At 57.6% G+C, this 21,144-nt stretch overlaps 1 protein-coding gene across 1 annotated transcript; it reads right to left on the reverse strand.

Moving 5' to 3' along the window:
• Positions 1–7,318: 7,318 nt before the first annotated feature.
• On the reverse strand, positions 7,319–19,587 carry NPR1 (natriuretic peptide receptor 1). Its single transcript, XM_047092972.1, has 23 exons — positions 18,861–19,587; positions 18,077–18,276; positions 17,536–17,649; positions 16,979–17,114; positions 16,523–16,614; positions 16,122–16,238; positions 15,682–15,817; positions 15,381–15,465; positions 14,636–14,756; positions 13,995–14,069; positions 13,775–13,852; positions 13,296–13,400; positions 12,973–13,044; positions 12,702–12,858; positions 12,245–12,400; positions 11,837–12,005; positions 11,172–11,318; positions 10,962–11,085; positions 10,740–10,808; positions 10,315–10,489; positions 10,090–10,188; positions 8,153–8,244; positions 7,319–7,982 (listed from the first exon to the last, which is right to left on the reverse strand). Exons 1-23 carry the CDS (start codon positions 19,585–19,587, stop codon positions 7,920–7,922), a joined length of 3,309 nt encoding a protein of 1,102 aa, XP_046948928.1. The 3' UTR covers positions 7,319–7,919.
• Between the last annotated feature and the right edge of the window lie 1,557 nt (positions 19,588–21,144).

Raw genomic sequence — 21,144 nt, forward strand, 5'->3', positions numbered from 1 at the left:
AAAATGTAGGGGTGCCTGAATGCCCAGTCAGTAGAGCATATGACTCTTGATCTCAGGGCTGTGGGTTTGAGCCACACATTGGGTATAGAGATTACTTAAAAATAAAATCTTATTTTTTTAAAAGTAGGCTCCGCGTGGAGCCCTATGTGGGGTTGAACTCATGACCCTCAGATCAAGATCTGAGCCGAGATCAAGAGTCTCATGCTTAAGTGACAGCCACTTAGGTGCCCCTACTTTATTTTTATTATTATTTTCGCTACCCTAGAGAAAGAGACATTTATTCTGCTCTGTAAGCACCTAAACTGGTTTATTTTAGGGGAGGAGGCAGAGAGGGAGAGAGGAAGAGAGAGAATCCCAAACAGGCTCTGCACTATGAGCGCAGAGCCCAACGTGGGGCTTCATCTCAGTAACCACGAGACCATGACCTGAGCTGAAATCAGGAGTCAGGCGCTTAGCTGACTGAGCCACCCAGATGCCTCTAACTTAAAAAGGTTTTAAGTAATCTCTACACCCGATGTGGGACTCAGACTTAAAACTCTGAGATCAAGAGTCACATGCTTTACCGACTGAGCCAGCCAGGCGCCCCAAGACGGCCCTTTCTCTACTCTGACCCCTCTGCAAACTTCCCTTTCTGTCGTCTAGTACTGGAGTGGCCACAGGAATTTCGGTGATCTAGCTAGGGTGAGGTTTAGTTGCAAGTACATTTCATTTGAGGTCAGTGGGATATATTTATGCAGCTCATGGCTGCTTTCCTATGCAGTGACTGGTAACCATCCCCGTGCAGGAATAGCTTGCAGGAATACTCTCATATCAGCTATGCAGACACACCCAGCATTATGACAGGCACTGGGTCAGAGACTGTGGGAACATATGTGAAATTCTGAGCCCTAGAAGCATGTAGTTGGTAGAGGAGAAATGAGGTTTGAAACATACAGAGCCTGAAACTAGTCTATGGAAAATCCTTCCAATCATCAGGTTTGTGGCGTTGCAAACGGAGGGCTTGACTTTCAGTGATGCCTCGTCAAAACAGAAGTCCTCTCCCGTCAGGATATACTCAGTTATGTGACACATGGAATCATGGAAGTCTTTTTGATGAAAATTGTGCAAAATATAATTTGCCAATCAGAATTCCTAGTGTAGGGCATAAACCTGTGGCAGTGCTACAAAGAGCACATTTGTGTTTGAACTTGCATGCATCCCACTTATTGGTAACAAAAAGAATAAATTTCCCTTGTTTGCTACAGGAAAGACAATTATTTTTCTATTCCTTCCAAAGAAAACATTACAAAATCATTGTCATATGAAAAAGTAATCAAAGAATATGCAATAAGTAGAAAGTAATACAGACAGTTAATTCATAAAGATATTGTTACTCTTCTAGGCTTTGATATATTTGGATCTTTGTCAGCTTTTTGACATTTGTAATTTGTTGTCATTTATTTTCACATTCTAATTATTTATTTCATACTTAATTTTGTATCTTTTTAAGTAATCTCTGCCCCCAATGTGGGATAACGCACATCAAACTCATGACCCCCAGATCAAGAATTGCACACTCCTGACTGAGCCAGCCAGATGCCCCCGTGTTCTTTTCCTTAAGGCCAGCCCATCAAACTAGAAGCCTCAGGCCCCTCAAGACCTGGGTCCACCCTAGCTGGAAGCCAGCTGAAGAGGGATGTTGAGGAGATAGTAACTCTGTCCAGTGGTGTTTTTATTTCTTATTTTTATTTTTAGAGAGAATGTGAGTGTGTAATGGGGGGGCAGAGGGAGTGCACGTGCGAGAGAGAGAGAGAGAGAGAGAGAGAGAGAGAGAGAGAGATTCCAAGGCAGGCTCCACACTCATCTCGAAGCATGACTTGGGGCTCGATCCCATGACCCTGGGATCATGACCTGAGCCGAAATCAAGAGTTGGACATTCATAGGCACCTGGATGGCTCAGTTGGTTACACGTCTGACTTTAGCTCAGGTCATAATCTCACAGTTCTTGGGTTTGAGCCCTGCATTGGGCTCTGTGCTGACCGCTCGGAGCCTGGGGCCTGCTTCTGATTCTGTGTCTCCCTCTCTCTCTGCCCCTCCCCTGCTCGCACTCTGTCTCTCTCTCTCTCTCTCCGAAAATAGAGAAACATTAAAAAAAAAAAAAAGTTGGACATTCAACCGACTGAGCCATCCAGGCACCCCTATTCAGTGGTGTTAAATAGAAATACTGTGCTCTGTGTGACATCACCCTCTTCCCTATGTCCTATATGAAACTTTTAGTAAAATGGGTATTTTTCACTTTAAAATTTGACACTAAACAGGGTGAGAGTGATTTGGGCTAACAGCAGCAATGTGTGAAAGACTGCGGGTGGGGTTGGGGAGGGGCTGTGTGTATGGCCACAGCTTCCAGGACAGCCCATGTAGTGGCCGATGCAGGGTGGTGACAGTTGCCTGCTTTCTGCCCTCCTCAGACTGCACCTGAATGATTCTGCTCCAGATGGGGAGACAGGTTGTCAAAGGGACGTTGACAAACTAGAGTAAACCCGCAGAAGCTCATCCAGAATATTAGAGTTTGGAGTCAGATCGTGGAGAAATCTCCAAAGGCAATGAGTGGTTATGTTGCTGAGACTCCAGTGTGGGGGTGGGGGGTGGGGGCCACCCTATTGGTGGAAGAGGTAGGTTGGAGGGGCGGTGCAAGGACCGGTGGAAGAGGTGAGAGGCAGGCAGCCTTTTCTATAAATGTAAGAAAGTTTATATTAAATACCTCTATCAAACAACCTAATATGCACATTGGAATGATATTCATCAAAACAATGACTATTTCAGTGGCAGAATGTTAGGTGATTTTTAAAATTTATTTTGAGAGAGCGCGCACGCACGAGTGACTGAAGGAGGGGCTGAAGAGGGAGAGAATTTGAAGCAGGCTCTACGCCACCAATGCAGAGCCCAAGGCAGGGCTCAAACTCACAAACCTTGAGATCATGATCTGAGCCGAGATCAAGAGACTAACACTTAACCAACTGAGCCTCCCAGGTGCCTCTTAAGTGATTTTAATTTCTTCTCTGTACTTCTTCGTGCAAGTGTGTCCCATTTCTAGTAAATAATACAATCATTAGTCTTTTCTTTACTTAAGTCTCTATTAGATATATGTGGTCTCCAAAGTCCCAGTTCAGCTACTGGAATACTGCCGCCCTTGCTTCTTCTCTGTACTACCATACAGGTGGATTTTGTTCATCCTGAGCCTCACAACTTATATAAAAACTCAGCTCCAAGCTCAGTAAAACAAAGGATTTCCCAGTCCAACAAGATGTATCCTCCCGAGATGGCAGTTGAAGGGGCAAGCCCCTTTATCCATTAAAAAAAAAAAAAAGATTCCTTCAAAAGAAATTTTGATAATTGAAATATCCATCTTCTTATATCAGTAAGATTATTCGTACAGTTGTGCAAAAATAGAATGGTCTTAGTTCCAAGTCCTTGAAAGTTTTCTGATAGAACATCAAAGAAAACCCAGATATTTTAAGAAGGATGTTGGCCCAGGATAGGCAGTTGGACTACATGACCTCTACTTTTTCTTCTCTCACATTTGTAGGTCTCACTAGTACCTCTCATCGAGGGGTCTAATCATGTCCTGCATCTCACTTCCAAATGTTCTCTGGACATCAAGAACTCCTTACATCCTAGCAGTATGGTTCGCATAATGGAGACTCTTCATAACACTCGCAAACACTTAACTAGTTTCTATCACCAGCCAGTAGGTGTTCTAAGCATGTAATGGGAGGAATTAACTCGTAATCCTCAAAGCAACCCCCATGAGGCAGGTCTTATGATCATTCCCGTTTTGAGGGTTTTGCCTGAGGTTCCATGGATTATGAGGGGCAGAGCTGGGATTTGAACCCAGGCCAGCTGTCTCTAGAGGGAGCCTCTTAACTAACATCACACTGCCTCTCACTTGATAGAGGTTTGAAGTTGTTCCAGTTCTGAATCCTGAGATCTTTGTGGTCTTTTGGCTTGGTTCTGGCCTGCTGGGACTTTGGCTGACTGAGACAAGAAAGCTGACCTGATCATAGGACACAGCAGCCAAGGAGTGCTGGTATGCAGTCCACATTTTAAAGTCAAAGGCAGGTGGGGCACCTGGGTAGTTCAATGGAGTAAGCAGCGGACTTCAGCTCAGGTCATGATCTCTAGGTTCCTGAGTTCCAGCCCCGCGTGGGGCTCTGTGCTGACAGCCTGGAGCCTGGTTCGGATTCTGTGTCTCCTCTCTCTGCCCCTCCCCCACTTGTGCTCTGTCTCTCTCTCTCTCTCTCTCAAAAATAAACATTAAATTTTTTTTTTACAAAAGAAAGCCAAAGGCAGGAGCGCCTGGGTGGCTCAATGGAGTAGCGGCCTACTTCAGCTCAGGTGGTGATCTCAGGGTTCATGAGATCAAACCCTGAGTTGGGCTCTGTGCTGACAGCGCAGAGCCTGCTTCAGAGCCTCTGTCCCTCTCTCTCTGCCCCTCCCCCTCTCATAAATAAATAAATGAACATTAAAAACCCCCCACAAAACCTTTAAAAAAAAAGTCAAAGGCAGAGAGTAATAGTGGGATAGTTGGATAGTTGCATCAAATCCAGAAGGGGTGCCACAGTGATTGACAGGTGTACACAACCCTGGAATCTGCTGTGGGAAGGTTTTGTTTTGCTTTGTTTTGTTTTGAGGGAGAGCGAGAGCACGCATGCGCTTGCGTGTGCACGAGTGCTTGCACGAGCAGGGGGCAGGGGAGAGAGAGAGAGGGAGAGAGAGACAGAGACAGAGACAGAGACAGAGAGACAGCCTCCACGCTCAGCACAGAGCTCGACCCAGGGCTGGATCTCAAGAACCAGGGATCTTGACCTGAGCCAAAATCAGGAGTCCCACGATCAACCGATTGAACCACCCAGGCGCCCTGGAAAGGTCCTTAAAGGGCAACCAGCCCACCGACAATCGGTGCAATGTGTGTGATAGGGAACTGGATAGTGGGGCTTCTTCCTATCTGGACCATCTCACTAAACCTTGGGTTTGTACTACAAGTCAAGCAGGTTTCTGCCTCCCATCTCCCCTCTTCCTGTAGCCTCATTCTCCTCGCAAGCATCCTGGCTTCTGCCTTGTGCAACACCAAATTCATCAGTATCCCAACCCTTCATCTTGGTGGCAAACACCTCGCCTGGAATCTTAATTTGGTTCCAACTCAAATAAGATTAAACCTCCGTGCAAGGAATTAGGTACTTTTTTTTTTTACCGTTAATTATTTATTGTTATAATCTTACAACTCTTGAAATTTAATTAAGAAATGACTTAAAAATAAAAAAGACTTTCAGGTTGCAAACTGACCTCCGCTGCTAATTAGATTCCACAAATCGTCCTGAAAGGTATAAATCCTTAAACATAATTAGATTATTACCGGAAGTACTGCTATGACAAATGCATTACCCAAGCTCTCTGACACAGAAGAGAGGAGGTGCAGAGAAGTGTCTTCTGCGGTACTGCTCGGGCTGGGGTTCCCTCCTGCCCCACAGCTGGACCTCGGCCGGGGCCCTCCTACCCCACCCCTTCCCAGGAGTCACGTGGCCGGTGAGCTCATGCCTGTGCGAGCCCTTGTCATCCGCCAGGCGCCGCCGAGCGCCAACGATGACTGTTGTTTTCTCCCTTATCGTACTCCAGGGAAAGCCTGCAGCCCCGCACCCCTCCAGACGGCTCCGCAGGACAGCCCGGGAAACCGCCCCTCGTGTGGGCGGAGGTCCCCGATCCCCGAGGACCCCTCCCCTCAGCAATGGCTTTCCCAGGTCTTCCGGCGGCAGGGCCTTCCCCCAGAAGGAAGTCTCCTCGGTCGCAGGGAAAGTTCTCGAGCTGCAGGAGTCCCCGGCGGCCTGGGCCTGTCCCCGCGTCCCCCCCACCCCACCCTCCCGCTCTCCCGCCGCAGCCCCCTCCCCTCGAGCTCCCGCGCGGTGGAGCCAGGCTGCCCCGGAAGGATCTGACCGGCCACTTCCTGCAATTGTGTCTCTGGACGGAGTCCTCGGGCGTCCAGCACTCCCAGTCTCCCCCCGGAGCCCGGGTCTCTCACGTCCCCGCCCCCGTTCGCCGCCCGCGGCCGTCCCTCCGCTCCACTCCCGGCAGCCAGCAGCTCGGCCGGGCGTGCGTGGTTACCGGGGCAACCGGCCCGGCCGGCGTGCGTAGTTACCGGGGCAACGGGGCGCGGCGGGAGGGGGGGGGGCCGGGGGCTGAGCTCGCGCTCGCGGAGAACCCGATCGGCTGCGCCTCAAGCGGCGGGCCGGGGGCGCAGAACCGCGAGGGGAGTCACCGCACCGGGCGAGGTGGGGGGACGGCGCTGGCTCCTTCCTCACCCCGGACCGCCGCTGCCCTGAACACAGCCCGCCCGCCCGGCCTCCAGGTCCCGCGGGGCGTGGACTCCGGGAAGAGGCTCTGGGAGCTCGGAGGAGGGGCCTGTCTGCGCCTGATGGATGGCACTGAAGCAATGTCTGGCACTTTCCTTCCCCGCGGGGGAGGCGAAGCCTCGGCCACCTCTCCCCCGCGTTCGTTCGCATTCCTGCCCGCCTGCTCAGGAAGGGCTAGGGGTGGGCGGCTGGAGCAGGGCCAGCTGAGGCTCGCTTTGCACACTACCATTCACATTTGTCTACACTGGCATGGGAGTGGAGGGGCGGGTGGACAGTCCCCAAATCTCAACTGAGGTAAGACAGGATGCATCCTTCCTTCCTGGCTCCCAAGCCTCTCCTTGGAGTCCCCGCACTCACTGTATTTCTACTGTATGCCCAACACTGGGTCATATAGCCGTTCCCAATCTGCTGTGGTCCACAGGACCCTTTCAGGGGATGGATGAGTTCAGAACAATCTGCATAATCAGGCTAATACACGATTTGCCTCCGTGACCTGACAGGTATATTGATAGTAGGAAGGCCACGAGGGTTACCTTGCTGGTGTCTTTGCACAAACCAAGGCGGTGGCACTGAGTCACTGTTCTTCATCACCATACCTTGGCAGTAAAAAAATAAAAATTAAAAACCCAGTTTCTCTTAAGAATGTCCTTGATAAGACACTGAAATATATAGACATATGATCGGTTTATTATTTAAATGAGTTAATAAGGACTTGTTTTAATTTCTAATATGCTATATATGGATAGATTTAATCCACATAAACAAAAGCTCTTTGGGGCCCTCAATAATTCTTAAGGGTGTAAACAGGTCCTTAGACCAAGAGCGTCAGCACTGCTGGGGTAATTCACAGGCTGTCACGTAGATCCTGGCTGAGGAAACTGAAGCTGATTTCAGACACTGCACTCCCCAGCTCAGGAAGCATCTTATGTGGAACAGAGGGCAGGGAGCACGGCTGTGTTTTCTGGCCACCCGCTGTCCTTCCAGAGACATTCACTGGAATAAAGATGTTCATGGTCTCTGCTCACAGGAGAAACAAGGCGTACAGGGCTGCCCTTCCCCGGTGCACTGTATTCAGTGCTGGGGGGGGGCATGGGGGGGTGTTTGTGGCCCATGTGGGTTGGGCCTAGATGTGGACTCCCCTCACCCCCTAGGTTCACCTGTAGTCCCCTTTCCTGTTACCTCTAAAGTGGCTCTTCCCCCTCCCCATAGAAGTCACAGTGTCTCAAAGTGGAGTCCACACCCTAGCCTGGCTTGAGTCCGGGTGGAGAGTGGGTACACTTGTCTGCGTGTGCCACTGGATATGACTGTGTGCTTTGGTCCAGTCCCATGAACTCCGAGTCCTCCCCAACACCAGTCCTCCACCAGAGGTCACACCTGGTGTCTCCACTGGGGTTAGCACGTTTGGGTTGTTCAAACTACTTCTCCGATCCTTTTGGCAGTGGTGGGGCTGCTGTGAGTGAGGCCAGGACCTGGAACCTCTCTGTTGCCTCTGGCGCAGGGAAGGGGGTGTAGAAGGCCAAGGTGGGGGGGGGCAGGTCAGCCTCGAGTGCTACCGCCCCGCTCCCCTAGGAGCCAGTAGGTCCGCACTTTGCCTTTGCCCTGGAGGGAGAGAGAAGAGGAGGCTGGCGTAGGGAGCAGCGCACTGACCCACTTCCCCAAATCAGAGGAAAGGCCTGGGGATGGGAGTGGGCTTGGCTGCTTGAGAAGGGGTCTGGGGAGGCACCCTCTGGTCCACAAGGGATGGTGAGGGTAGGGGCTTTCCTCTCTACCTTCATTTCTACGTCCCCTCGAAGCTCCAGCTCGAAACCACCAAACTCTTCCAGGACAGCCTTGGTCTCAGAAGACAAGTGGATCTTCAGGGCTGGGAAGGACAAGGGAGCGTGGGGGGTGGAAGCAATGGGAGCGGGGAGACTGGGAACTGCAGGACTCCATTCTTTCTCAGGAAGCCTCCTCCTTCAGAGTCCCACCCCTCCACGTGGAGTCTGGCCATTCTGGCCTCTCCCTCAGAATTTGACGGCTGCGTTGTCCAACACCGTAGCCACTAGTCACCGGTGGCTATTCACGTTTAAGTTAATTAAAACTAAATACAGCTAGAAATCCGGGCTTCATTTGCACGAGCACACTTCAAGCGATCAATACCATCCTGTGGCAGAGACTACGGTGATGGACAACCCGGATGATAGAAAGAAAGTTCCAGTAGATAGCATTCTAGCGTGTCACCAGGCTCCAGACAGACAGTGTAGCACGGTGGTTAGGGGCTCAGACTTTGGGTCCTGCTCTGTCTAGTGAGTCCCAGCTGGCACAGTTGCTTGGAGAAGTAATGTAAACTCTCTGTGCCTCCTTTTCCTAGTCCAACAAATGCTGATGGTGACAGTATCCATGTCAAGGCCTTGTAATGAGGACTACACGAACCCCTAACCAACTATCTCAGCAGAGTCTGGCACGCAGGAAGCACTCCTGGCAGTGGTTGTCGTCACTCTCGTTTACTTCAACGCTCATCTTGCGGCAGAGGGAACTGAGGCCCAAACTGTGGGGGTCAGACCCAGGCTCTGACTCCCGACCTGGTACCCCCCACGCCTCTGTCCATAGTTGCTCCCACCACTCCTGGGGGATACATCGGAGCGGCCTCGTTTTGCTGTTGAAACATTTCTGAGAGGGGCGCCTGGGTGGCTCAGTCGGTTTAGCGGCCGACTTCGGCTCAGGTCACGATCTCACGGTCCGTGAGTTCGAGCCCCGCGTCGGGCTCTGTGCTGACTGCTCAGAGCCTGGAGCCTGTTTCAGATTCTGTGTCTCCCTCTCTCTGACCCTCCCCCGTTCATGCTCTGTCTCTCTCTGTCTCAAAAATAAATAAACCTTAAAAAAAATCATTTAAAAAAAAAAAAAACATTTCTGAGAATGTGTTCCTTGAAGACAGGACCTCAGTGAGACCCTTCCTCCGGCTCTGACTGCCCCAGACACAGTGACCAGGGAGTATCTGCTGAGCCAGAGACCCTCTGGGCTGCAAAGTAGCCCATCTCCTGCCATGAGGCTTTGATGGGGTCTGCAGGGACCTCCCCCGGCCCCGCCAGCTGACACGGGGTCTGAGTGGTCTTCGTATCCCAGGGCCTGGCACTTAGCAGGCATTCAGTGCATGTTTACTGAATTGAATTGTATTGCACACAGCAGGAGGGTAGAAGAGGAGCCTGACGCAAGACTCAGGGCAGGAGGAGAGGGCAGCAAGCTTTTCCTAGGTACCTACTGTGCTCCGCGGCCCGTGCTAGGTTTCTCACGAGCCCGAGACGGGTATTGTTTTAGAGATAAACAGCTGAAGCTCAGAAAAGTTGAAGGACTCGCGTCCTCGTCATGGCATATGGTTTTCATACATAACTCTTCTAAGGTGCGCATCTTATTCTCTCACAGGTGAGGAAAACTGAGGCTCCAGGAAGTGTGGCAAATCGACCCACAGTTGTGTGGATGGTGGAGCAGAGACTTACACCTAGCCCTCTGCCACATGCAAGAGGGAGCAGAGGGGCCCTGAGGGTGGGGACCAGGGCAACAGTCCAACATCTGCCTGGAAAGACTTTTGGATGGGGGGGGCGGGGGGGGGGCGCTGATCTCTGATGGATTGGAGGTGATGTACCCTGGCTGGGGGTGAGCCGCCGGTGGGGCCGTCCTCGCTGAAGCCTGTCTGTCCCTCCAGCCACTGCGAGCAGCCCAGCCACCTTACCTTCCCCGTTAGACTCCATCCTGGAGGCGGTGTTGACCGTGTCTCCGAAGAGGCAGTAGCGAGGCATCTTCAGCCCTACCACGCCGGCGCACACGGGTCCTGGAGGGGGTGGGGAGGGGTGTTCCATGAGAGTCAAGTGGTGGACCCGAGGCCCCTGGGAATCCAGGTGTGTGTGTGTGTGTGTGTGTGTGTGTGTGTGTGTGTCTGTCCATCTGTCTCCCTCACCTGTGTGGACACCGATTCGCAAGCGCAGCTCCTCCTGGGGCCGGTGGCGGATGCGGAAGGAGCGCACAGCATCCAGAAGCGCCAGGGCCATGCGGGCCACCTCGCGGGCGTGCAGCAGCCCATTCCGCACGGGGAGCCCCGACACGACCATGTAGGCGTCGCCAATGGTCTCCACCTGCCGGGCCCACCAGAGGATGCAGGGCATAAACACCGGAAATTTCTCCTCCCTGTGCCGCCCCACATGTGTTTGGTAACCTCATCTGTGGCGTCCTTTCCCTGCCTGTCCCTGGGTCTCTGGGTAACAGTCTCTGCCCATGTCCCATGGTCTCCTCTCCTGAGGCTCTATGGCATTCTGCCCGTCACCCTTCTCTGACCCTGCCCATCACCATCTTTCTGTCCCCTTCCATCCCTGCTCCCATCCTCACCTTGTACACATCAAAGTTGTCTATGACGGCATCAAAGCAGGTGTACAGATCATTGAGCAGGGTCACTACCTGGAAGGGAAGAGAAGCCAAGACGGGTATGGAGTCAGGGAGCCCATCTGGGCTCAAGTGGGAAAAATGGGGCCGGAAGGCAGTCGTGATGGGACAGAAAGGCTGGCCAAGCACAGCCTGCCTGGCCCTCACCTGTGGCCGTGCCGCACTGACCTGCATAGGCGTGCTCTCTGCCGACAGGGCCGTGAAGCCCACAATGTCGCTGAAGTAGATGGTCACACTGTCGAAGGCTTCAGCCTGGACCGTCTCCCCACGCTTGAGCTGCTCAGCCACTGAGCTGTGGGGTCAGGGGCAGGTATAGGATGAGCGCAGGAGGTGGGGCTGGGACAGGGTGGCAGAGGGTCACCACACGTGGGCGCTCACTGGGGCAGAATCTGGTAGAGCAGGGCCTCGGCCTTGCGCTTCTCCTCCAGGTAGGCCTGGGTCCTGTCCTCCACCAGCTCCTCCAGGTTGTTGGCATACTGCTCCATGCGGGACAGCAAGTTGTCCAGGATGTTGCTGCTGTGCTCCCTGAGGCCCCGGGAGCAGGGCAGAGGCGGTGAGAGAGCTGCCCAGAGCGCCCTCCCCAGCTCACCAGACCCAGGCTGCCACGTCAGCGCCTGGGCAGGGCAGCGGAGAAGCCCAGGCCCGGGGAGCATGGCAGGGTGGGCGTGGCAGGGGAAAGGGTAGGAAGAAAGTTCCATTCATCTCTGAGACCCCAGAGTCCGGAAGCTCCAGAGATACCGGCCACCTCGTTCGTCTTTGTTGAGCAGAAGCAAGTCAGAAGCAGGTGAACAGGGATCAACTGAGGACAGAGTGTGGGCACACGGGCTGGCAGAGGGGTGTCTGGGGGGGTCTGTGGGGCACAGTGCAACAGATGGCCCCCGGGACTGGGCTGGAGGACAAGAGTATGTGCTCCCCTCTGCTCTGTACCACTGAGGAGGGGCCGGCGGGCCGCAGTGGGGTCCCTTGCCACTGCTGGGAGAAAAGACTTAAGTGTGGGGCACAGGGTAGCTGTTGGGCACGGGGGACACACAAACACCAGCAACCTGTTGAACTTGCGCAGCATCAGGCGAATCTGCTGGAAGGGGGGCCGTTCCTGCGGCTCTTCAGCCCAGCACCTCTGCATCAGCTGCCCCAGCTCCTCCAGGTGACTCTGCAGGGCCAGGGAGGGCCGGAAGGGGGGCTGCTCACCCCGAGTCACACGCTCCACGATCTCTGTGGTGAGGCAGGAGGGGCTGAGGGCTGGGGCCAGCCCAGGGCTAGTGAGAGACACAGGGGGGAGGTCCAGGAGCAGGCCGGGACCCCGGGGCAGGCGGGCAGGCAGACAGCGGAGTCACTAGCAGCAACAGAACCTTCCAGGAGGCAGGTGTGGTGGTGTCTGCAGGGGTCCCTCACCCTGGGGCCCGGCTCAGGTGCAGCTGTGGCACGGCTAGGGGACTCCATGGTCCTCTCACCTTTGGGGCTAAGGTCCAAACCCTCCACATGGAAGACGCCACTCCTCAGGGCAATCTCCTGAAGGATGATTCCAAAGCTGTACACGTCACCTGCCTGGGAGCCCCGGGCAGGGGGTGAGGCCATTCGCAGGAGCTCAGGGGCTGTCCACAACTTTTCTGCAGGTTAGAGGTCAGGAGTGACCGGGCGAAGGGCCCTAAAGCTGAGGGGTGGGGGGGGTGTCGGGGGGGGGGAACAAGGTCCTAGAAGACGTGGCTGGAGCAGTGTGCGGCCATCAGGCCGAGTGCTACAAAGACACAGCCTCCAGACCACTGTGTCGGGCTCCCCTTTCCACTGGCGAATGAGCCAAAGCAGGAATCCAGAATGGCATGCCAAGCCCTTCAGAGGCCTGGCATCAGTTGCCCCCGCCGGGCTGTGCTTGGAGGGGGGCAGGTCTTAGGGGGCAGAGTGTGGGCTCACTGGCATAGAGGGTGTGGCCTTGCTCTGGTTCCGGGTCCCTGAAGCTCTCCAGCCCGAAGTCAGTGATCTTGAGCACGAAGCGCCCGTCCACCACACAGTTGGAAGACTTGAGGTTGCCATGAGAGCAAATGGCCCCATTGTGCAGGAACAGCATACCCTGGAAATTTGCGGAGGCCGAGGTCTTGGGTGTAAGTGAGACCTACAACCAGGGCCAGGGGAGACGCCTGCCTGGCCCCTCCCCCACACGTCGCATGGGGGATTCCGGGCTTACCTTGACGATGTCATTGGTAAGAGAGTATCGGAACATCCAGTCCAAGGTGATGCTCTCATTCTCCAGAATGTCCTGCCGGGCAATAAGAGTGAGGCACGCACCCGGCAGACCCCAGGAGGGGCGCAGGGGCCCCGTCACACAAAGGCTGGGCCCAGGCACAAAAAGACAAAAACTTGGATTTACTCTAGTGCCCCCCTCCCCGTTTACAGATGGGGCAGATAAAGGGCAGAAAGGAGGAGGTTTGCCTGGGGGTCACACGGCAGCGGGGAACAGAACCAGGGCTAGGCCCACATCTCCTGACCCCCCTCCTCCTGTCCCCTCACCTGCAAACTCCCACGGGGACAGTACTCCGTGAGGATACAGATGTTGGGGGGGTCAGTGCAGGCACCCACAAACCTGGTCAGGTGATCGTTCTGTACATCCCGCATCTGCAGGGGGAAGCCCGCATCAGGAGCCTGGCAGAGACGTCCCTCCTCACCAAGTGGCCCTCCACGCTCAGGGGCCTCTCAGTGTTCTCAGTGCCCGTTCACTCTCTGCAGACACTCTAGGAGTCCGGTGACTCCCCCTGCGGTACCTCCTCCGGCTCACTCTGCCTGCTGATCCCTCCACCCACCAGGGGCATCGAGCACAGCCCCTCCAGGAACCTCCTGTAGGCTTCCTCTACTAGTCTCTTCTCCCCTCTGGGACCCTCTCTCTTAGCACGATATGCAGGGCCCATCCCTTTCTTAAGACACCCTGGGGTCCCCCCACCTCCTGTGTCCCTGGGACCTCTCCTAGGCCACTGCCTCGCAGCCCCACTTACATGCTTCAGTTCAAACAGCACCTTGCGAGTCAGCTCGATGCGTTTACGGTTCACACGCTTCACAGCCACGAGGTTGCCCTGGGCAAGGAATGGAGGTTGCATGGTGAGATGGCCCAGTGGTGGTGACGGCAACTGCCGACAGTGGCCCTGGGGCCCGTCCTGAGCCGCTGGAGGGCAGCCCTGCCCACCCCAAGGACCCGCAGTCTTTCCCCTGGCCCACCTTATAATATGCCGTTTTGGCAAACACTTGGAACTGGCCCTCTGTGGTCAGCAGGGAGCCGTAATTGGAGCCTCTCTGGAGGGACAGAGAGCAGGAGGGACCGGTCAGCCTGGGAGCCCTGCCATGGGCTCAGCGCTCCATTCTGGCTGCCTGAGCTCCGGCCTTCACTGCCCTGCCTGATCTCGTGGCCGTCCTGCTTCTCATTCCACGTCATGAGATCCTTTCCTCATTTTTTATTTTTTTTTTTAAATGTTTACTTTTGAGAGAGAGAGAGAGAGAGAGAGAGGGAGAGCGAGCGCGGGAGAGAGAGAATCCCAAGCAGGCTCCACATTCTCAGCACAGAGCCTGACGCAGGGCACGAACCGTGAGTTCAAGAGTCAGAGGCTTTGACTGCGCCACCCAGGCGCCCCTGTTTATTTTTTTAAAAACGTATGTTCACGTCTACCGTGTTTGGTCTTTGAAAGCCTCCTGCGAAGGCGGCTCTGTGCACGTGACCGTCATCTGAGGTAGTCTCTGAGGGGAACAGCACTTGTCCAAGGTCACACAGCGAGAAAGGGCAGGGCTGGGATCGGAAGCGCCCAGCAGGCGCTGCCCGGACCCCTGCCCGGCCCCCGCTGCCCACCCCCACGGGGGCTCCTCACCGCGCTGAGCGTCAGCCGGCTGCCTGCACTCCGGAGGTGCCTGTCGAGGCTGCTGGGCTGCACGTCCTCCCAGCGCACCCGCCACAGCTCTGAGGCCAGGTCCCTCTCGAGCTGCATCTTCCTGGGGCATGAACAGGGGAGCCATGTCTGAACCCCTGACCCCGGGCCTCAGAGCCCGGGGCCGCCGCGTGTGCTAAGAGACAGACGGACGGGAGGTGTGGGCCAGGCTTTGCCTGCCTCCCGGGGACCTTGGGCAGCCACTTCGTGTCTCTGAGTCTCACGTCCTCACGTCCTGATTTGGGAATGGGCGACCTCGACATTTATTTCAAAGCATTGTTACGTGAACAAAAAGAAACATCGTGCGAGGAAGTGCCCTCCTTGCAGGCCTGCGTCCTTAACGTCTGCGCGGCAGGCCAGCCTCCCACCAGAAGGCAGGGTGGGGGTCCTGCACCTCCCCTCTCCGCTCCGTGCACATCAGCCTTGCTCAAGTGCCTGGGCCCAGTCCCGCAGGGTTGGAACCGCTGCTCCCCAGCAGGTGTGCCCGAGGCGAGGGTGGACCAGCCCACTCGCCTGCCCTGCTCTTCTCACAGCCTTATCCCTCCCGACCCCTCCGGCCCCTCTTGTCTCCTCCCCCACCTCCCTCGGCCTTCCGCCACCTCTCCCACTTCCCTGCAGGTCCCTGCCACCTCGTCAGCTAGTTCTCCAGGCCCCCCAGCCTCACTCCCCACCCGCCTCCAAAGCTCACCTGTATATGAAGAAGGAGACGGTCAGAATGCTGAGCAGGGAGAGGCTGCCCACCACGGCCAGAACTTCCAGCGTGGAAAAGTGGTCTGCACAAGAGTCCAAGTTGCAGCAGGAGAGATTTGGGTTAGAGAGCAGGAAGAGGAACCTTCTAATAGTCCCTCAGTGAACTAGGGAGGTGAGTGAAGGGAAGAAAAAGGCAGATGTCCCTCCAGAAAGCCCTGAGTGTGGGAGAGGAGCACCCATCTGACTCCTGAAGCAGGAGCCTCTCCAGAACGGAGGCCTGGAAGGCAAGAGGCAGTCACCTTGGTTGCAAGCCGGGTCCTCGTTGTCAAAGCCACATTTGGGGATGTCAGGAGGTGGGTGGCCCAGGGGCCAGCTTAGTTCGTGCCCTGGCACGGCCACCAGCTCTCGGGAGGTCCCATTGTAGTTCAGAACCACCTACGGGAGGGCAGGAGTGGCAGGAGGGCAAGGCCTGGGGCGACGCTTCCCGTCCAGTGGAGCTGCGCGGCCTCCCCCGTCTCTGCCTCCCCGGCCTGTGTCTGGGCTGTCCACTGTTTACCAAGCCCCTCATACCCCGGTCACCAGAGTGGAAAAACCTGAAAACTACTCAAGGGCTTTATGAAGAAAACTCCCCGTAGAACCCCGACCCGACATCAGGGAGTTTATGATCTTGGACTGAAGCACATAGGAAACAGGAAAAGGCAGTGTTCTCAGTCCACATTCGCAGGCCTAAGCCACGTACCCCTCCTCCAGGAAGTCTTCCCCGAGTGATCTGCTCCTCAGCACTTGTGGCCTCAATTCCTTCCTGTTCCTGACTGAATTTAATGAGCTGTGTGGCCACCACGTGAGCCTGTCTCTGCTGGGAGAGGGGCCTGCCTGTCTTAGGAGATGTGGGACTTCCTGAAGTTAGGGCTGTGCCCCCTCCTCAGAGCTGGGGTTCCCCAAGGGTAATGCTTGTGAGTCCCTATCATTCTGGTTGCTCCCCCAGACCAGAGCTGGGTCTCTTCTACCCAAGGCTCTCCAAAAGCGAGCGAGCAAGCGTGGTGGAGTGACTACAGAGCCGACAGATGCCCTGGGGGAAGGAGGGAGGGCAAGACGTCCTTCCTGCCTATACGGCACTGTCTTCTGGGGGCACACCCTTACCCTGAAAGTGCCAGTCTCAGGATGCATATCCCAGAGGGAGAAGTCGGTCTCCCGATCTCCATTGCTGTCCATTTTCCAGTATCCTGTCACCCCTGGGGCATGGAGGAAGATGGCTGTGTTTTGAGGACGTGGAAGTTCAGGAGGGTACCCACCCTACCTGATCTCCACCCCCCCCCCGATCTTCTTTGCCTTGCCCTCCAAACGTATATGTAATATGTCACATATAATAATAACAACAAGAAGGACGTGTCAGCAGCAGGAATGACTGAGGTTGGGCACTTGGGAGGACTTCCTGATGGAGCGAGGCAGATGGGGCAGTCGTGGAGCTCCCTTACGGAAGACAGGAAAGGACTGGCATGGGTGAGTGACCCCCGCAGCGGCAGGCTGGAGGCTTCTCGTGGCCTCCTGCTCGGGGTGCCCCAAGGTGGATTGTCCCTGCCACCTCCAGCCGCTGACCTTGGAAGCTCCGGTTCCACATCCGCTGAGTGACGGCCTCCCCATCAGTGAAGGTTCCCCCATGTGCCAGAGTCTCTGTCACTGCCTGGATGTAGAGCAGGAGCCCATCGTGGAAGGACGCTGGGATGGTGTTCATCTGCAGGAACAAGGGGGCTTGGCCGGGGTGGGATCCACAAAGGGCGCTCAGTGGGGACACCCTGGGTGGGAAGATCTGGGCGGCGCTGGGACCTTGGGAGGGGATGGGAGAAACCCCCCCCCCCTTCCGTGGACAGAGACTTGACTACTCATAAGACACCTCCTCGTCAACCTCCACTTCTGAATCCCTCTAGGCAGACAGAGCGGGACACATCATCCTCATTTTACTGATGAGGACCTGAGTTCCGGAGGCTGACCGACCCTTCAGTGTCCCCTTAGTTATCAGAAGGTGAGAACGGTGTGGGGGGGGGGGGAAGGGGAAGAAGGGGAGGCCTGGGAATACGGAGGTGGCTGAGAGAACAGGCTGGGCACCGGCAGGGCAGCGTGGAGTCCATGCTGCAGGGTCCCAGGACCCCCCTTACCAGGCCGTCCTCCAGGGTGAAGTTGAACTTCTCCTGGGCCAAGTGTTTTAGCTGCTGCAGGAATTGCAAGTACTCAGGGTTGTCCGGCTCTTTATATGTGATGATTTTGGCGGCCTGAGGAAGGGGTCAGTGGAGAGGGGAGAGCTGGGCGATGACCCAGTCCTCCCAGTACCCTGGGCCACCTCCCCAGTGCATCTCCGCTTAGCCCAAGGTCGGAGTGGATGGACTCCATGTCACCTGTGAGGCACTGCCTGCTCCAAAGCAGGGGAGCCAATGGGATGACTCCTCAAGTCCTGTCAGTCTGTGGGATGGGAACACCCTCCCACCTCAAGCCCATTTGTTCATCTTTTCAGCCTCCTAGCTCTGAAGTTTCCTAGACCTTTTTACACCCCGCACCCTTCCTGGCCTCCCTCGCCAAAGTTCCTGAGCAGTCAAGAACCTTTTTTCTAGAGCCCTTCAGACCCCGAGGAACCCAGTGCCCAGAAACTATGTGCCACCAGCACAGAGTCCCACAGCCTGGGCTTGCAGCCTGGACCCTCACCCGAAAGGCCTGCTGGGCACTGGCATCCTGCCCATCGCCTCTCTCCCAGGGCCTGTGGGGAGCAAGACCGTGTGCACCTTGCAGGCTTTGTCCAAAGAGGTCCAGGTGGAAAAACACATAGTCCTCCCCACTCAGGCCGGCTTCCAGGGCCAGAAGCATCAGAGTTCTGAAGGCATCTGGGGAGCTGCATATGTAGATAACTGGGGAGGAAGGGGGGCGGTCAGAGAGAGACAGAGAGACAGGAGCCTAGATCCCGACAGAGTGCAGAGGGGGAACTCAGGCCAGGGCATTTGTGGACTCCGGACTGCTAGGGCCTCAGCGAGAGAAAGGTGAAGAGGGCTGGGAGGAGTCAGTGGGCAGGGTTGGAAGAAGGAGCAAAGATAGGGAGAGCCGCAACAGTGGAGCCAAAGGTGGGGAAGGTGGGGTCAGCAAGGGAGGGAGAGGGGGAGGCTGGCCAGCAGAGAGGGGACTGGGGGTGGAGAGGGCGTGTGGGACGGGGAGAGGCTGCTGGAGGAAACCAGAAGTGGAGGAGGGGAGCAGGGATGGACACCAAGCCGGGGGACCTACTGGGTGTTCTCCCCCCAACCCCATCCCTCCCAGGGATGGGCACCAGGCCGGGGTACCTACTGGGCGTCCCCCGGGCGTCCCCCGCCCGCCCCTCCCGCGACTCCGGAGGCAGCGGTGGGAAGCGGGGGGGGGGGGGGGGGGGGAGGGGAGTCGGGGAGCGCAGAACCGCGGAGAGAGCCGGGCCGTGCAGCCTCGGGAGGAAGAGCCGCCCCCTCACCTCGGCCTTGGCGCCTCACGGTCCGCAGCAGCAGGGAGTAGTGCTGGGGGTCGCCCTCGGCGAACTCCAGGTGGTCCACCGTGACGTTGAGGCGGTGGCGCAGGCGCACGTACAGGCCTTCCACCACGAAGAAGCAGGGCTGGTCGTCGCCGGGCCGGTACGCGTAGAGCACGAGCGCCTGGCGCTCCCAGCCCAGCCGTCGGTGCAGCGCCGCCACCAGGTCCCCCAGCTTGGCGTGGCTGGGCCCCGCGCGGGTGGTCAGCGCGTACTCGTCCTTGGCCCCGAAGCCCAGCGCCGGCGCGCCGGCCGTCAGCAGCGGCACCCGCCAGTGCGCCGTGAAGCGCCCCACGGGGGCCGCGGCGTACACGCAGCCGGGGCCCAGGAACACGGCGGGGCTGTGCTCCCACTTGAGGTCCACGGCGGCCAGCGGCGCGGCCGTGTCGGAGCAGACGCCCCGCGCGTTCTCGCTGCTGCCCAGCACCGTGCGCACCGTCCAGCCGGGCAGCCAGTCGGGCCGCGCCCTCACCCGGGCCAGCGCCAGCTCCACGGCCGGCCCCACGCGCGCCCACGACCACGGGTACGAGGTGTTGGCCAGCGGCAGCACCACGGCCACCGTCAGGTTCCCCGCGTGGCCTCCGGGCAGCAGCAGCGGCAGCAGCAGCAGCAGCGGCGGGAGCGGGAGCAGGCGGGCGCCGGCGGGGCGCCCGGGGCGCCGGGGGCGCAGCATGGCCTCAGCGGGCAGCTCGGCGGGCGAGCGCTCGCGCCATGGCCCCCCGGGCACCCTCCGGCCCAGCCGCGCGTCGCGGGCCCCGGGCGCGCCCACCCCGGGGCGCGCTGCCCGTCCGGCCGCGGCGCGAGGGGCGGGTGGAGGGCGCCGCGGGGCAGGTGGGCGCGAACGGAGGGGCGCCGTGGCCCGGGGCGCGGGCGAGCGCGCCGGTGCGTGCGTGCTGGAAGGAGCGAGAGCGCCCGGGGGAGGGGGGTGGGCGAGGGCGCGAGCCGGGGAAGGGGAGCGGCGGGCTTTCGTGCGCGCCTGGGCGCCCGCCCCGGGAGGGTGCCAGCGGGGGCGTCCGGCCGGCTCAAGTCCCCGGCTGTCGGGGGGGAGGGGGGGGACAGGGGAGGACCCGAGCCAGACTCCGGGCCCTTCCTCCCGCCGCTTCCCCTCCCAGACTCGGCGACGGGAGCGCCAGCCCCGGACCTTTAACCCCTTCGTCCCCGCCCCGAAGTTGCGGACCTGCCCGCGCGCTCTGCTCCGAGACCCTCCGCGCCTTCCTCCTGCGGGGAGCCGCGCCGCGAAGGGGCTCGCTCGCTGGGGTCGGGAGCAGGACCGAAGGGCGACTCGAGTGGGGGCAGCCGGGACGCTTTCGCGCCCCGCCTCCTCCCTCCCTACCTGGTTCCGTTTGGGGAAGAGAGCTGCGTTGGTTCGGGATCTTGGCAAGAAAAGGTGTGAGCCTACGGATGTGTGTGCGTCTGGGGGTGGACGGGAGGGTGGCAGGTTTCTGGAAAGGGCGTTAAACTAGGGAGCCCAGGGTCCCCGTGACCCAGTCCACCCAGGACCGCCCCCGTGTCCCAGCTTCCAGATTGAGCGGGTTAGTGCGGAAAAGGGGCCCGGGGGGAGGGCGGAGTTAACCTTTTAGTTCCCAAAAGGCTGCGGGAAGGGGGAGAAGAGCGTTTGGTGGCTGGGGTGGGGGGAAGGGAGGGCAGTGACCCCGGGGCCGCTCCTGGAAGGTGGGTTCGCGGCGGCGGTGGGAGACGGTGTTGGAAGTGACCCGGTGGTGGGGGCGTCGGCTGGGGCGAGGGTTTGGGGGGCACTGGACCGCGCGGGCCGCCTTCCCCGCGCCGTGGGGTCGGTGTGCCCTCTCGTGGCCAGCAGGGGTCACTGACGCCGCCGCGCCGCTACCCTCTCCAGTCCCCGACCCGCCAGCTGTCCCGGTGCGCCCGCCACGCGCTGGGTGTGCATAGGCCGTGCCCTGGGGAGCCGTGCTTGGGACCAACAGCTACCACGTAACATGACTGAGCACCGCAACAGAAGCTGGGGAGATTGCTAGAGCCCCAGATGAGGACGTAAGCTTGCTTTGGGGCCAGGAAAATCTCCAAAGAGAAATAATGCAGCAAGGGTGGAATGATGAGCAAGGGATTCTGCGCAGAGAGCAGTATATTCCCTATACCTGGCAGTTTTGGAGAATTTTAGGACCAGTTTTTCTGATGGTCTTAGAGCAAAGACCAACTTCAGATGGCAGGGATGTTCTGTTCCGCGTGCGTGCTCTCTATATTTGCCTTCATTGCC

Source organism: Lynx rufus, unplaced genomic scaffold (assembly GCF_022079265.1).
Source record: "Lynx rufus isolate CCGP_SWC_20201006 ecotype Redwood Valley unplaced genomic scaffold, mLynRuf1.p SCAF_31, whole genome shotgun sequence".
In the NCBI taxonomy this organism is placed as follows: domain Eukaryota; kingdom Metazoa; phylum Chordata; class Mammalia; order Carnivora; family Felidae; genus Lynx; species Lynx rufus.

Bases quoted from the DNA above. Each gene is read 5' to 3' on its own strand.
- NPR1 (XM_047092972.1), bottom strand. From the start codon at position 19,587: ATGCTGCGCCCCCGGCGCCCCGGGCGCCCCGCCGGCGCCCGCCTGCTC. The intron at 13,401-13,774 runs GTAAGTGGGGCT...TTCCCCCTGCAG, and splicing joins TGCTGTTTGAACTGAAGCAT to ATGCGGGATGTACAGAACGA. The intron at 12,401-12,701 runs GTGAGCCCACAC...TCTAACCTGCAG, and splicing joins AGGCCACACCCTCTATGCCA to AAAAGTTGTGGACAGCCCCT.